The 16,073-nt window shown below is 39.8% G+C and overlaps 1 protein-coding gene across 1 annotated transcript in view; it reads left to right on the top strand.

Moving 5' to 3' along the window:
* HECW2 (HECT, C2 and WW domain containing E3 ubiquitin protein ligase 2) overlaps positions 1-15,584 on the top strand; it is a 185,091-nt gene extending 169,507 nt beyond the window's left edge. Inside the window, exons 22-28 of the mRNA XM_065413387.1 lie at positions 1,040-1,138; positions 3,250-3,379; positions 3,821-3,967; positions 4,672-4,786; positions 5,695-5,780; positions 7,616-7,728; positions 14,593-15,584. Of these exons, the coding sequence (XP_065269459.1) occupies positions 1,040-1,138; positions 3,250-3,379; positions 3,821-3,967; positions 4,672-4,786; positions 5,695-5,780; positions 7,616-7,728; positions 14,593-14,704 (802 nt within the window). The 3' untranslated portion in view covers positions 14,705-15,584. The remainder of the gene's footprint in view (positions 1-1,039; positions 1,139-3,249; positions 3,380-3,820; positions 3,968-4,671; positions 4,787-5,694; positions 5,781-7,615; positions 7,729-14,592) is intronic.
* Positions 15,585-16,073: the final 489 nt, after the last annotated feature.

Here is a 16,073-nt window from a genome sequence, read left to right as displayed (position 1 = left end):
GCAGGGCTGTGCATGGCCCTCTTCTCCCTATCCCCAGCTATGTGGACCTAGAGAGCCGGCCAGTGAGTGAGTGGGGCACGACCCATTTGTTTCTGGAGAGACTAGTGCCAGTGTCAGCATCAGGGAGAGTTCAAGGAAAGCAGCTGTGCACAGAGGGAGGAAGCTTTGTGTGTCTCTTCCCCATCTTGCACACCCTGCATAGGGCCAGGCATAACAAAGCTTTAATTTTCCCAAGTAAAATAGTTCTGAGTTATGTCTTACCAGGAAGTTTAGAAACTTGATTTTCTTTCAGAGAGAGCATTAGGCTTGAATCTGCTTTCAGATATATGGAGGGCATGCCTAGTTTCTTTAATGATTTTTTTCACAATGTTCTGCAACATGCACCATTATTTCTGACAGCAGAATTGTGCCCTTAGAGTCTAACAGAGTCTATGTGAAGGCCCTAGTGTTGCAAACAAAGTTGCCACGTTCCTAATTTCTAATCTTCCAGCAGCAATGAGTGCACAAGGGGGTTTAAATCATGTTGGTACTTTTGGGGGGAAATGGAATGGTAAGGGTGATAATTTCCAGCCACCCCCCCAAAAAAGGTTACATGGAGCCCAATATCCACCAGTCATGAAAAAGAGCATGGAGCCACCCACTAGCTAGAAAAGGATGCCTAGAATCATCTGTCAGAGTCAATCTCTCAGTGCTCAGAAAGGGAGAGTGAGGAGACGGAGGGGCAGAAAACAGCTGTCATGTTGGAAGCAAGGGTTTGAAAAAAGAACCTAGTTTGGTAGGGTTAGAATGAGTTCAGTTTAGCTTTCAGTAGCTGAAAAGTGGCAACTTCAGCTTTGAAACCCCAGGTACTTTCCATGCCTTGCAGATCTGTTTTTTCACTACATTCTACTGAGAACTAAAAAGAATCAAGCTACCACAATACAGTTATAGTTATCTGATTCAAATATACTGTTAAACTTGGTACACAGATAAACGATAGGGCAGCACACAAACACAAAGTCTGAGTGTACTGGTTAAACTCATTTCCTTTGTCGTTCAGGTTCAGGTTCAGTGGTCGAATCCTTGGTCTTGCTCTGATACATCAGTATTTGTTAGATGCCTTCTTTACACGGCCCTTTTATAAAGCCCTCCTCAGAATGTGAGTAGAAATGTTCTGATTTTTCTTTTTCTCATGGAAAATGCAGTTTTTGACCAGCAATAAATGTCAGGTTCTTGACTCCAAGAAGATAGGTCAATATAATTTGGTCATTTAGTTTTAATCCAAGATTTACTTTAAAGTATAGTTACCTAAATTAAGGCCCATTTATGGTACTAGCCAGTTACTTGATGACTTTGAAGATGTTGCTGATCAATATCAAAACCTTGTGATTCCTGTCAACCAATTACATCACCAGTTCCTTCTATAAAATCGTACTCTTCAAATCCTGCAGTGAAACATCAGATATTAATAGAGTACTTGTTCATTTGTCTTTAATGACTCATAGGACAGGATCTGAATCAAACCTTATTTAGACTTTAAGATCAGTGTTTTCAAAAGCAGTCTCTGATTTTTGGCTGCCTCCATTTTGAGGTGCCTAACTGGGTCTGATTTTCAGAAGTACTGCATCTCCAGAGCTCAGCTGAAGACAATAAGAACTGCAGTTGCTCAATACCTCTGAAAATCAGATCTAATGTGTGTCAAGTTTAGGGCCCAAAAAAGGAAGCCCCAAATCAGAAGCCACATCTGAGAATTTCCGAAGATGGTTTACATTTATCTGTAAAGCACCGTTCACATTTATGGTGCTGTGCAAATAATACAAGTTTATTTTTACAGCAACCAAAACTGTAGTAGGTGCTTTACAGAATTTTTTTTTAAAAGGCCTCGTCCCACTCCCAAGGAGCTGACAGTCCTAGGCTAGAGGTGATGTGACAGAGGAGCTGGGGGGGGGGAGACTAATAAAACTGTGTGTGTGGGGGGGGGGGGTTGAAAGACAAGGACTCCAGCAATAATATCATGTGGTTACTTCGTTTAGTTATCTATTGGTCATGGTGGCTTGTTAGCAGTTTTTTAAAGAGCTGTGGGCCAGATTCTGCCACCTTCACAAACAGAGGGCCTGATTCATGATCCCCTTATGGCCTGGCCAGCAGAAAGACACTACAAAGCAGCTTTATGGCTACCCCTGCTCATGCACTCCCTCCTGGGTCTGCAGCTCCACAGTTGAGGTGTCTGAACCAGCTCTGCACACGGCTTTGCAGGAGGCACTGGTGCACGGGGCATTCCTGGCTCAGCAAGGGGAATGTTGTCCCAGCCATTCTGCACAGCTGCTAAGGGCCATTGCTGCAGGATGCAAGTTAAGGTAACCCTTAGCCCAAGACCACTCCCGGTGGTCTCTAGCTAGAGAAGATGCAAGCCATCTTCCCTATGTGCCTGCACCAGCCCTAGAGTGGGCACAAGAATAAATTCCCCTGGTGGAGTAGCAGCTTATTCTCTGAGTGATCCTAAATGTAAGGCTGTTCACAGGTTAAGCTTCTGCTTCAAGTGAATAAGGCTGACAGAATCTGATCCCGTAATAATAATTATGATTGTTGACTGACTTCTTGTGGGGATCATGGAAGACGCAAGTGGTAAGGAGGTGCTTGAATGAGGAGAGGACAGTTGGCTCACAAACCAAATTTGGAAGGGCGCACCGTGTTTAAGGGCTTTATGGCAAAATCACCCAGGCTGGCATCACTGGCAAAGTGGAGAGAGCAGGAGGTGACAAATTAAGAGCATCCTCCTTATTGCAGAGCTTAGTTAGTACTAATAAAAAGGTCCTATTTCTTTTATGAGATGAATTATATGTCACATATTGATCTTTACACTTAAGTATTACAAGAATTAATAGCATTTTTTGTAATCCATAGTCAAAATAAGTCATTGAAATATGGTGCAAGCAGCCAGAATTTGAAATAAAGTGAAATTTACAAGCAAAAGGTCTTTAAAATGGAAATTTAGGGTTTTGTAGTTTAACAACAAAGAGTTGAGAGTTATGCAGATAGTTGCTATTACCATTGCTAGGCAAATACAGAGATTCAGAATAGTTTCTACTAACTTGACTTAAGAACGTCAGCACAAAGGAATCCAGTAACCATTGTTCTTTGTTCTGTTGATTTCTCTGAGCTCTCTTTATTCTCAGTTTGTTTTGTAGGGCTGTCCTGTCTCAGCTCTGTTAATGAGCATGCACTACTGCTGTCAGCTTTATTTGTATATTTTCTTCTTGTTTATGTTAGACTCTGTGACCTGAGTGACTTGGAATACCTTGATGAGGAGTTCCACCAGAGTTTGCAGTGGATGAAAGACAACGATATACATGATATCCTAGATCTCACATTCACTGTAAATGAAGAAGTTTTTGGGCAGGTGTGCAAGATTGCTACTTTCCTTTCCTTTCCTCTTTATATTCTGTTGTTAGGTAACTGTTTCTTTGGACTGAAAAATGATGTCATTCCCAGCTGATTTGAGTTCATTAATAAAAATCTGGGTTGATATGAACAATTGAAAAACCTATAGAGAGATTATCATTCGTTACCTACCAATGCAATACCTAAAGAATGCAGAAGCTGGTTTGTGTATCTTATTTTGAAGCTGCTTCTTCTTACTTGGTACTTGACATGATCTGGTGAAAACGGGGATTTCAATTTCATGTCATCTGTCTGAGTTTATGTACTCCAGTCTGTTAAACCAATCTGTGCTTGGCCTATGATATTGGGGAATTAGCGCTACATATTTATCTAAAAGCTTGAGTTTATAATATATTTTTGTTGTCTTTTTATATTATTTTGGTGGTGGTTTTCCTCTAAGATCACTGAACGGGAATTGAAACCAGGGGGTGCCAACATCCCAGTCACAGAGAAGAACAAAAAAGAATACATAGAGAGAATGGTGAAATGGAGAATTGAGAGAGGGGTTGTGCAGCAAACAGAAAGTCTAGTTCGAGGTTTCTACGAGGTAAGAAATCCTACTCAACTCTAGTTCCCATGTGTATATTATCTAGCTTTCTCTATACTTGCATTTCTAATACACCCAATCACACAGTATTTAGAAAACATAGGAGTGAGAGTCATATGTATCCTACAGTAGACCTAATGTATTTCATAATAATCAAATGTTGTCTTATATATGTGGAGGTCACTTGTTGGAGGTCATTGAGTCAAATAACATGACTACATTCTAAAGAAATGGAAAACATTATTAACACTATTTGCATTAGCAGCAGTGCAAACTCAGATAATAAGGAGAGTTGAACTCAGGAAGGAATTTTTTACTCCATGTCCAGCATTACACAATTGGCTGAGTATATTTCAAGATGTTTTCCTTTACATTTTCCACCTTGAACATGGACCTTGAATATATTGATCCTTATTGCCCTGGAAGTATTTCTGTATTATTTTTCTAAATCATTTTCCTTCTAAATACTATGAGCTTCTAATGAAACTGAATGTAGTTACAGTATGAAACCCAGTGGAAGAATAGTCCACATATTTGCATCTTTTGAAAAACGTTTTAACCTTAAGCCTCCCCATTCATTGAACAAGCCAGAACATTACTTGAAAAATGATACAGCATTAGTAACTGGGGAGTCTGTTTAGTAGGAGGCAAAAATAACAGAAACAATGAGGACACGTTTCTATGTATTTTATTTCCTTTCACAGGTTGTTGACGCTAGGCTGGTGTCTGTATTTGATGCAAGAGAATTGGAACTGGTTATTGCTGGCACGGCAGAAATTGACTTAAGTGACTGGAGAAACAACACAGAGTATAGAGGAGGTGACACTGATTTTTTTTTTTCCTAGTCAAAGTTAGCTCTGGTACCACATGAATGAACCTGGAAGTGCCCTTTGTCTAAGATTTTGCTAAACCTATTCTATGAAATATGTCAATTTAATAAGTGTTGGAGCCCATTTTAAACTAATTTTGGAATGTCTTAATTTTCCTGGTTAGCTTTTGAATTAGGAGCAGTCATTTTAGTTGATAAAAGGGGTAAGATCCCAAACGGCAAGAGCATGTTTATATTTTGAATTTACAGAGAGGTTGATGGCATCTGAAAGTGAGTAGGCAAACCTTTGACATAAAGGTGTTCTCGGAGTTCGTTTACAGCAGCAGGTAAAGGTTCATGTTATATGTGACTCCAAACCACTCTCACATCCCCATTACGCTCAGTCTTTCTCCTTGCTCTTACATTCAACTGTTCTCTGATTTTTCTCCAGCCTGACTGCATAAAGAGAGTGGTAAGGCAGCCATCTTTAGTAAGGACCACTTCACTTCCATTTCCAAAGGCTATCTGGAACTGGTAGTGAGCCTATCTGAGTGCAGTCCTGCTTCAGTCCCATCAAGAACAATGAGATGACAGCTGTTTTGAGTGAGGTGGCTGCAATTGCTACTGGCATCATGAGCAGCTTTTTAAAAAAACGTAAAAAAACAAAAACCTAATGTCACAAGAGTTGGCAACTCGGATGAGTGACTTGCTAATGGTTTAAGTGTTTACAAAAGGGAAACTGAATGTCTGCCTTTAATTTGGAGCAACGTGCAATGACCCTGATAAGAGCCCTGGGTTAGTCTCACTTGCTGTCTTTTGCTGATATTTGATTATAAGTATGGAGGCTAAGACTGTAACTAAGACTGAGCTGGGGAAGGCCATTCATGAGTAATGGGGCTTTTTGTTGTTGATCTAACAGGTTACCACGACAATCACATTGTAATTCGGTGGTTCTGGGCTGCTGTAGAAAGATTCAACAATGAACAACGGCTAAGGCTATTACAGGTGAGAGATCAGTAGATTTGTATAAAAATATATGCCCCCATTTCACATTAAATGTTAAAATACTTCGTCAGTTTCGGACAATGAAACCTTCAGATAGTGTGATGTCAGGACAGGGGAATGGCCTGGTAACTCAGCAGTCTCCAGATGCTTACTGTAAATAATTGAAATGTCAGAGCTAACTAAAAACATAATTCCACTCGATAGAAATTTACCAATACCAGTATGAGTGTTGGGTGGTGGTGATTTTTATTATTTGACTAAAAAAAATCCTCAAAATTTGTATTCCAAGGAAAGGAAAAAAACACGATAGTATTTACCTTTGAAGATTATTCAGAGGAAGAGCTAGGGAGGCCTTGGCTGAGGTGTTCAGAATTATGAAAATGATACTGAAACTGATCCAGTCTCCCATTATTATCCTTTCATATAACATGAAAACAAGAGGTCTTCACTAAGTTGATAGCTAGTAAATTAAGAACAAATAAATAGAAACACTGCTTCACACAGTATGTCCACCTGTGGAATTCATTTACCTGATGAAGGATTCAACAACACTGAAGGCAGTAGAGGAATTTTAACGCATATGGGTTTTTCACAGAGTTACATGTAATCAAATACAGGTACCTCTAGCACACCAAATTCTTTAGAAGGGGCCAGATCTGATTTTATCTGTTTGCCACATAATTGCACTGGTTTCAAATCCATTGTTTTTAAACATTTCAGTACTGGCATCTGATCATCATGTTAACTGTATCACTAACCTGCCTTTTTCCTGTTACAGCTGGCTCTGTGTAAATGCTATGTGGGAAACATTACTGAGGTGTCCCTTTTGATGCAGGACCATAGATGGCTGTGTAACTTTATTCCTAAGATTTCCCTTTGTAATTATAATACAGTGTAGGGATTCTGCAACTGCAGGTCAAAAAAATATTTTATATAGGTGTTGTATCACAGACCATTAAAAAATAAGTAGGCTCTATTTGTCACAAGACTCTCTTATCGATGAATGGTTCTAGTCAAATCTGCTCTGTGGGCCGGCTCCAGGCACCAGCCTAGCAAGCAGGTGCCTGGGGCAGCCAATGAAGATGGGGGGCGGCACATCCGGCCTTTCGGCAGCGGGGCCATCATTCCCTCTCGGAGCGAAGGACCTGCCGCCGAATTGCCGCTGATCGCGATCGCGGCCTTTTTTTTTTTTTTTTTTTTTTTTTTTTGTGCTTGGGGCGGCAAAAACGCTAGAGCCGGCCCTGCTGCTCTGTACAATGTCATAAGAAATTCTCACTGAAATCTATGGGAATTTTACCTAAATGAGAACTGCAGAACTTGGCTCTTAGCTTACATCAGTTAGTAAAGTTTGTAAAGTGCTTTGAAATCCAGCTGGATGAAAGGCATGACATAAATGTAACATCATATATGGTAATTTACTTATTAGTTAGTCCCTCTTAAACCTTATTAAGTGTGTTTTATTTTCTCCCTCCTTACTTTTTTATTTATTAGCTTGATGATACTAGTAATGTGACTTTAATTCTACACTGATTGGGCATCATAGTTACTCTTATATACTAGCTGTCTATAAGTGAAATCTGTAACAGAAATTAGGCTAGTAAGCCCTCCCTCCTAGAGTGCTAATCAAGAAATATGCCACTTTCCTTCCCCTACATTTTAAACAGGATTTTAATACTCCTGCTTCCCCTTCAAATAAGGCCTGATCCTGCAAACTCTTATACAGGAGCAACTTGACTTAGTGGGAACACTGCTGTGAGTAGTTACTTATGCACGAGCATTCACAGGACCCTGAGGTTGTATATCTGTCATCCATATTGTTCTTTTTGTGTTGGTAGTTTGTTACAGGCACATCCAGCATACCTTATGAGGGGTTTGCATCTCTAAGAGGGAGCAATGGGCCAAGAAGATTCTGTGTAGAAAAATGGGGGAAAATCACTGCTCTTCCCAGGTAAAAGTGTGTGTGTATGTATGTTTTGGGTGTTGTTGTGTTTTTTTTAATCTAAGTAAATTTTGAACTACTTGGATAGACTTCAGTTCTGTGTGAGCCAGTCACAATAGATATGTTGATATTCTCAACTACCCCTACTGCTAACTATTGGGGTTATGCAGAAGCTGCTTGAGAAACAAATAGCTGTCATTGATTGACTGGGTATGCTCTGCCGCAGGGGACGCTCTACTTCTTACTTGTTCCAGTGTGTATGACATATCTGTATTTCTTCGAACTGAAGAGGTTGTTTCCCTGCGTTGTGGGAAAGACAATCTAATTGTGCTTAAGTCTGTACCTTAATTCAATTCATTCTACTTTACCAGGTTTACAACTTCTCTTCTAAAATTTATGGGTTTTTTGTTTGTCATAAAACCAGGCATTGCTTCCCTAAAATAGCATATATGATATTCTCTGAAAGGTAAGTGATTGGTCATTGCCAGAAAATGGATATCAGCTCTAGATTAAAGAGACCCAATGTATTTACATTCTAGCTCAGTCCCTAGGAGGGCCCGTGTGACTTCAGCGTTGTGTAGAAATCTTGCGACAGAAGAAGGCAAAACATGATGTTAAGAGAGGGTGAAGATTGTAAAGGGAGCAAGTAGTAAAGAGGCTTGGGCCAAGTGAAAAGGGGAGTAGAAAGAAATGAGTTGGATGTAAGGAAGAGCTGAATTGCACAAGGCCTTGAAGAGCGGAAGTCAGTGAAAGAATTCAAGGTGAAAAGTGACATGATCAGAGTGGCAAGAGGAAAAAGTAAGGAAGGAATTGCTTTCCTCATTTTTCCTTTTGTGATGCCAGGAAAAGAACTGTGGTCTTAAATGATCTACAGTATCAAAGACTGATGACATATGAGCCAGGATCTGACTGAACTCTGTATTAACAAGAACTTCTCTACAGTGAGGTCAGTTTTGCAGATTAATACATTTGGGGAAGATTTGCCATCATCCAATTCTGTAGCATTTAGAGGAATTTACACTGGTTGGAAATGGATACATTACTAATTTTGATTACCAGATAGAAAGTCAAAGTATAAACAGTAGTACTATGTAGTTGAAATGCACAGACCCAGTGTACAAGTTTGTGGAGTCAGTAGCTCTAACACAAAACCACCTTGTCAGCTAAGGGTATAAATGGGAGCCACTCAGCTGAAGGTCAAAGGTACATTAAGAGAATTCTAAGTTTATATTTCAAAACAATTACTGTAGTATCTTTTAGGGTCAAAAGGTATTCTGTGTGTCAGCCACCTAGGCAAGCCTCAGAGAGTGATTGTTACTGAAATGAGAAATAGATTATGTTCCTACAGCATTTTAAAAATATAAACGGTTGCATTTTCTTGAATGAACCTGGACTTCAGCAGTGCCATTCCATTTTATACCGATACTTAAGTAGGAAAAGAGATTATTGTAATTTTTGTAACTTCTAATATTCAGTCTCTAAGACAGATTTTAGGCAGTACTGAAATATTATTATTAAATAAAAGGTCCCAGTTAGGATTAGGGCACCATTCACTGGGCACATTTCACATCAAAAAGACAATTCCTGCCCCAAAAGGTTTGCAATCTAAGATCTCAATCCTGCTTAACTTCACTATGATGAGGAGTCCCATTAGATTTGATGGGCTACTCCTGGTAATAAAGTTAAGAACGTGTGTATATGTTATCAAGATCGGGGCCTTAATAGCTAGATGTAAGTAGACACAAAATACATATTTGACCAGTGTGGCAGGATACTGGCCTGGGAGGCACAAATAACTGGAAATCAGATTTTCCAAAATTGATAATCTGGCTACTGTGAGGAGGAACGTGACAAATTAATTCATTAAATTCCTTGCTGGACGTCTCATTATCTGTAAAAGTAAATATTTTGGGGGGTATAGTATTGATGATTTTTAAAGTAATTTAAAAACGGGAGAAAGAGAAAATAAATTGTGACAGTTCTATTAAAATAGTGTTCTGGACCCATAAAAACCCACCAAAGCAGGGGAACTCAAAGGGAAGGCTCAAACTAGCTGTCTACTAATATAACTGATTAACCCGCTTTACCCATTTATTGTGCATAGATACAGAGACTTGGGACCAAATTCACCTCTTAGGCAGCAAGATTCAACCTGGAACAGGGCCACACTCCTGTAAGCTGCTCATTCTGACATGGAAACCAGAGCCAGCGGGTACAGACTACACAGTGGGAAGGGGCAGGACAAGCCAGGAGATTCAGCATCTCACTGAGGGAGTTTCTTCTGGCAGGGCTACTGCGTGGCTCCAGCTGTAAAATAAAACTGCTTCACTTTAGAGAAAGAGAGTGGAGATGTGTGCTGAGCGCCTTTACCAGTTCAGCCCAGTGGGTGCAGGGAGGGTGCCAGCTGCTTGCCTCATTGCCCATGGCAGTGAATATGGCCCTTGATCTTTAACTTTCAATTCCCTTGCTTTGGAGACACTGGGCCACAACTTTACTACCGTTTTAAGATATTTTTACAAATATGAGAGCCAAATAACACAAGTTTATTTGTCATGAGTCAGCCACTCCCAGTGCTCAAGACATGGTACCCTAATCCCATAGGAAACACATGACTTACAGCGTCCATCTCAAACTTAGCTCTGAGCAGAATGTAAACTATGTGTTTGCTTTTCTAACGTCTCCAGTTCCTGTGTGCAGAGCGGCTTCAGCGTAAGCTCCACCAGCTTCAAAGGCTTTACTGTGCAAACACTGAGTAGCACTGGCTGAAGCTACCTATCTTAACAAAGACACTGAGTGGCAAACTTTCAGCAGGCTCCTAAAAGAGATCCTGCAGATGTGGATGAATTGTTGGACACCCACTGAAAATTTCACCCTGAAGCTCTTCGATGCCTAATGATTCTAGGGTTTTGTATTAACCTAGGGACAAATTCTTTTACCCTCACTCTCGGTGATTAGTGTTTTTATTTTGTGAATAGTCCCTCCGATTTCAATGGGACCACTTGTGGAGTCTGGTACTACTGGCAAAATCTGGCTCTCAAATTACAAGTCAAGGTTTTGGGGGTTTTTTATTCATACCAGAGAGAAGAAATAAATGAATGAAAACATTTTAAAGTAGCCATTCCCTTTTCCAGGCTCTGTAGAGCTAAGGAAGGCTGATACAGATAACAGATTGATTAGATGATTCAGCCTTCCAAGGAGAGTAGTGGGGGCAAAAGACATATCTGGCTTCAAGACTAAGCTTGATAAGTTTATGGAGGGGATGGTATGATGGGAAAGCCTAATTTTGGCAATTAATTGATCTTTGATTATCATAGGTAAATATGCCCAATGGGCTGTGATGGGATGTTAGATGGGGTGGGATCTGAATTACTACAGAGAATTCTTTCCTGGGTGTCTGGCTGGTGAGTCTTGCCCACATGCTCAGGGTTTAACTGATTGCCATATTTGGGGTCAGGAAGGAATTTTCCTCCAGGGCAGATTGGCAGAGGCCCTGGAGGTTTTTCGCCTTCCTCTGCAGCGTGGGGCACGGGTCACTTGCTGGAGGATTCTCTGCACCTTGAGGTCTTTAAACCACGATTTGAGGACTTCAATAACTCAGGCATAGGTTAGGGGTTTGTTACAGGAGTGGGTGGGTGAGATTCTGTGGCCTGCGTTGTGCAGGAGGTCAGTCTAGATGATCATAATGGTCCCTTTTGACCTTAGTCTGTGAGTCTATGAGATGATTCCATAGCTTCCATAGTTCTGATCATGTTATAATCAGCCTTATTGAACCAGAACAATGAAACTTCTGTAACTTGCATGTCAAATTGCCTGGCTTCTATCACTGCCCTTTATGTTAGTGGCATGTGAATGCACTGAAAAAGTTAGTTAGTTCTAGTTTAGTTTTGCCCCTGCTGTCCCTGTCACCACTTTTACTTCCAGCTTGTTTATCTTATTGTACATCAGGCTAAATCAGATATCACTAGGGGAACTTTTGCTCTCTGTTTCTTAAATGTTTAGAAGTTGGTAGTGTTAATTATATAGCAGCTAGTAATAATGCATATTTAAACATTTGCATGTGAACAGCATTCTTCTGTTATTGCTAAGGTACTGGACTTTGGACTTAAAAGTTAATTTGTCTATAATACTGTTTGAACGTCAGTGAAGGGGGAAGTGATTGAATGTCAGGACTCCAGGAACTAAGATACATTTACCTTTATCAGAAAATGTGAGAGCAGAAAGATGAACATAGTATACAGTTAGCTTGAAATGTCCTGGGAAAGCAGTATTCACAGTAAAAGCACTCTCCTTGCAGAATGACAGAGTCCTTTGTCTGGTAGAAGAAGAGCACATTTCCTCAACAAAATCAATACCTTTATTTTTAAAAATGAGTCAGCTCTCTAAAGAAAATTATGATCACATTTTCAATACACTATGACAAAATCATCCTCAAAAACTGAAAGAAAACCCAACTTGTCTTCCTGCTAATCAGTTAAACCAAGATGCAAGATTGTTAGCTTGCAATGAATCCCTTATTGATTCATGCATCATGTTTTTTATAATTTGTGGTTGTTTAGCCCACAGTATGTATGAGGCATAATTCTAACAAGTGGATGTCTGTTTCAAAGAAACTCCTCTCCTTCCACACCCTTTCTGAATGCATTAATCGTCAGAAGCAAGAGGAAATCATTCTGCTGGTTGTGTGAGCAGCCAGAGGATGCCAGGAAGATTATTTCAATGGTCCACATTCCCCTCCTGTGGGCCTGATGGAAAGAGAAGCTCTATGAAGTTTCTTTCATAATGTTTCCTCCAAATTCTCCTTCCAGAGGGTTAAGGAGAGGGAATCAGTTGAACCCACCCACCAGATGCAGGAGGTTAGGCCACCATGGATCTTCCAAGGTCTAAATTGAACCCAGAGAATTGGTGGATATACAGGGCGATCTAGTTACCTGACAGCACTGCTCTAATTGTAAGCCTTCCTACTGTCTTTGCCCCTCCCTCCCCCCCCAAACACACATCTTAACAAGGGTCCCCAGCGTGGAGGAACTCTGCAGGAAAGTTAGATCCTCAAAGCACACTTCCTGGATCCCACAGATAGCTTTCCACAATGTTCTGGGAAGAGAAGAGAGGTCCACAGATTCTGCTGATCTGCTCCCTTTCCAGGCAGGCAAGGGTTGATCCCTCTAGTGGATTGGGAGGGAGGAAGGGGGAAAACGAGCAGCCCCATGGGGTGTTAACTCTACCTGCTGAAAAACATTCTTATTCTGACAGAGTTCTGTTAAGTCTACAATAATTGGATGGAGCAAAATACAATATTTTTTCTACCACAGCAGTACACCCGAAGTTTGGTCTGATGTTTATAATGATAATCTGGCCCTGCATACTGTGTGTTTCCCAAAGCCTGGTATTTTTATGACACTACAATGCTGTTTGCTAATTCAGTGTTTCACCTTCACTGAGGAATTGTAATGAACTCTTAGCTTCTGTGTTTATAAACAAGCTAGAATGACTCACCTCTTCTCTTCATGTTCCAACCTGGTAGTTAGGATCTGATTGGCAGTTAAGATGATGGTCCCTAGATTTGTTCATCTGGGGGCTGGGCACCTTCTTGTTTTGAAAGGGCTCACTGTAAATCCAGTGTAGCCATTCTGAATACAGCTGAATGGGGTATGTTGAATAGGGAGTCTCAGTAATTGGTGGGGGGCGAGTTCCTGACATTATACACTTAAATGTATTATGCTGCATGTTTTTTAAATGTTTGCTGTTCAAGCGCTGACAGGCAGGCCACTGCAGAAAAGGTTTCTACTTGCCAATGGGAACAGGTTTAAACAACAGTGTGGTGTAATTGCAAAAGGAAAAAGTAAATGTAAAGAAAGTCCTGCCCCTTTAAGGGCCAAACCCAAAGACAGAAGGACTTTTATCTTCCAAAGCAAAGGTCTAAAGGGTTAGTCAGCTTTCAAAGAAGAAGAGGAAATGAAAAATCCTTGGCAGTTTCATCTCAGAACCCCTCTCCCAAAAGATCCTACTTGCATTAGTCACTTGGAGCTGTGCCATTTATTTCAGTGGGAGCAGGATGGAATTACCCTGCTACTCAATAAATCTCTATATCAAACTCAGGCAACTCTGGTCCTTCCTCTAGTCAGAGGATGGGGTCTGTAGGACCTTTTCACAATGTGCATAGAGATTGTGATAGGCAGATTATAGAAATCGAGGGGAGAAATATATCCCTGTCCTGTCAAGAAAGCTAGAGTGCGTTTGAGAATTATATACATACATTCATTTAACTACTAAATATATTTCTCTGTAATAGATTGCCAAGATCAGATCCTCGACTGGTGTAAATCAGCATACCTGCACTGACTTCAAGGAAGCTACACTGATTTACACCAGCTGAGGCTCTGGCCCAGAGAAATTATCAATGGAAAAGACCTAATTTGCTAACTAGTCTATCTCCTGTCAGTAGGACTGTTCCCTATGCGTATTTTCTAGTATTTCACTAACTTTATCTAATTTATGTGCATTCATTCTTCAGAAATAACCTGCTCATGATTACAGACCTAGTATTCAAATATCACTATTTTTAATAGAAAATACTAATTTTAAAAGTATGTATTTTAAGCCAAGTTTTCAAAACAGACTGCCTCAATTGTGCCCCTAAATTACACATTTTGTGTGTGCACATTTTACAGGCAAAATTTAGGCTACTACTTGTGATCCACATTACGGTATCAAAGTATCTTTGACAATTCTTTTTTAACTTGAAAATAACAGTCTTCAGTAACACAATATCATTTCACAAAGCATGGTTATTTGAAAGGACCTTCTAGCGCACCTTTCATTTGAATTTCTAAATAACCTTTGCTTATTTGCCACTTTTTTTTTTTTTTTTTGCAGGGCTCATACATGTTTCAATCGTCTTGACCTTCCCCCTTACCCATCATTCTCCATGCTCTGTGAGAAACTGTTGACAGCAGTTGAAGAGACAAGTACCTTTGGACTTGAGTGATACGCAAACCACAGTGCCCAGCTCTTTGGACGTTTGTGGATCTGTCCTCTCAAGAATGAATGAACATTTGTATTGGATTCTTAGAGGAAAATTGTTTTACAATGCAATTCAAATAATGAGATTTCCATCAATGAGTAAATCTAGCTTTGGAAGCAGTTACAAGCATTGTGATAGTGGCGGAGTAATCTACGGTAATACTGGAGTGCGCCTGGTGTGCAGGGAAAACTAACAGTCTTGCAATAAACAGTTTTTCTTGACTGCCATGTTTGTTATGGCCCAAGCAAAAGATGTGACCATGCATGATCAGCAAGGTGGCTACTGCAAAATCTGATAAGTATCTTGAAACTGGATTTCACCAAAGTCCTTGAATGTAAAGTTCAAGTCAAAATGTGAAATCGTTTAGCCCACCCCTAAATTAGCTAAAATCAAACTATGGAATTCTTTATTAAAAAAAAAAAAAGTTTCCTAAAGATACGTTACTTTATGCCATATACTATAACAGAATATCCATTACTTGCTATACCTAAGACTACGAGTCCCTGCATGGTGTGCATCATAGATTTCAGCTTCCTGGGCCAGAAGTGAATTTGAAGGAAAATCAGTAGCAAGGGATGTCACAACAATGGCTTGCAATAAGGAGGTTTGTGAAAATGTATATGCAAGTGACGCTTGTATGGCAAATGATGAGCTATTATAAGGAGAACTTAATAATGACTGATTTTATGCTTTATACTGCATGGAAACTGTTTTAAAAAATAAGTATCAATTTACCACAGCATATCAGGAAAAAAAACGTACACAGTGACTTCTCTTTATTTTTATAGGTTCATTATGTTAAGTTCCTCAGAGTGTAAATAAGAAACTAGCATACTAAATGTTATTTCTGTTCATTTCACTTTTCATGCATAAACAGACATTGTGCTAGTGTTTTATTCTTTAAGCACTCTCAAGGAAAAAAATGCCTTTTATTTTTATATGAGTAAGAAATTCCCAAAAATATTTTGCACTGAATGTACCAAAGTTGAAGGGACATTATGATCAGACTGACCGCAAACTGCATCACTCTTACAAGTATCTAGAAAATAACTTCTTAAGAACCGAGCTTTCTTCACAGTGCCATGTCTATAGATATCAGGACTGTGCACATAAGTAATAATTTTGTAAAAATCACTACATGTGATATTGTAATATGCATTTATTTTAAATGCATTTGGTTCATTTTTCATCCATCAAATAACCTTTAAGGGATTGAGTGTAATACAGATGTTTCATATTTTCCCAGCAACTTTTATTTGTACAGCACCGTGAAACACACTAGCTTATTGGGGAAACCATTTGCGACACTTAAGAGGATGAACCTTTAATAGTA

This window comes from Emys orbicularis, chromosome 11 (genome assembly GCF_028017835.1).
Source record: "Emys orbicularis isolate rEmyOrb1 chromosome 11, rEmyOrb1.hap1, whole genome shotgun sequence".
Lineage (NCBI taxonomy): Eukaryota > Metazoa > Chordata > Testudines > Emydidae > Emys > Emys orbicularis.
The sequence above is the reverse complement of the archived record's forward strand: the minus strand, read 5'-3'. Positions and strand labels throughout refer to the sequence as shown.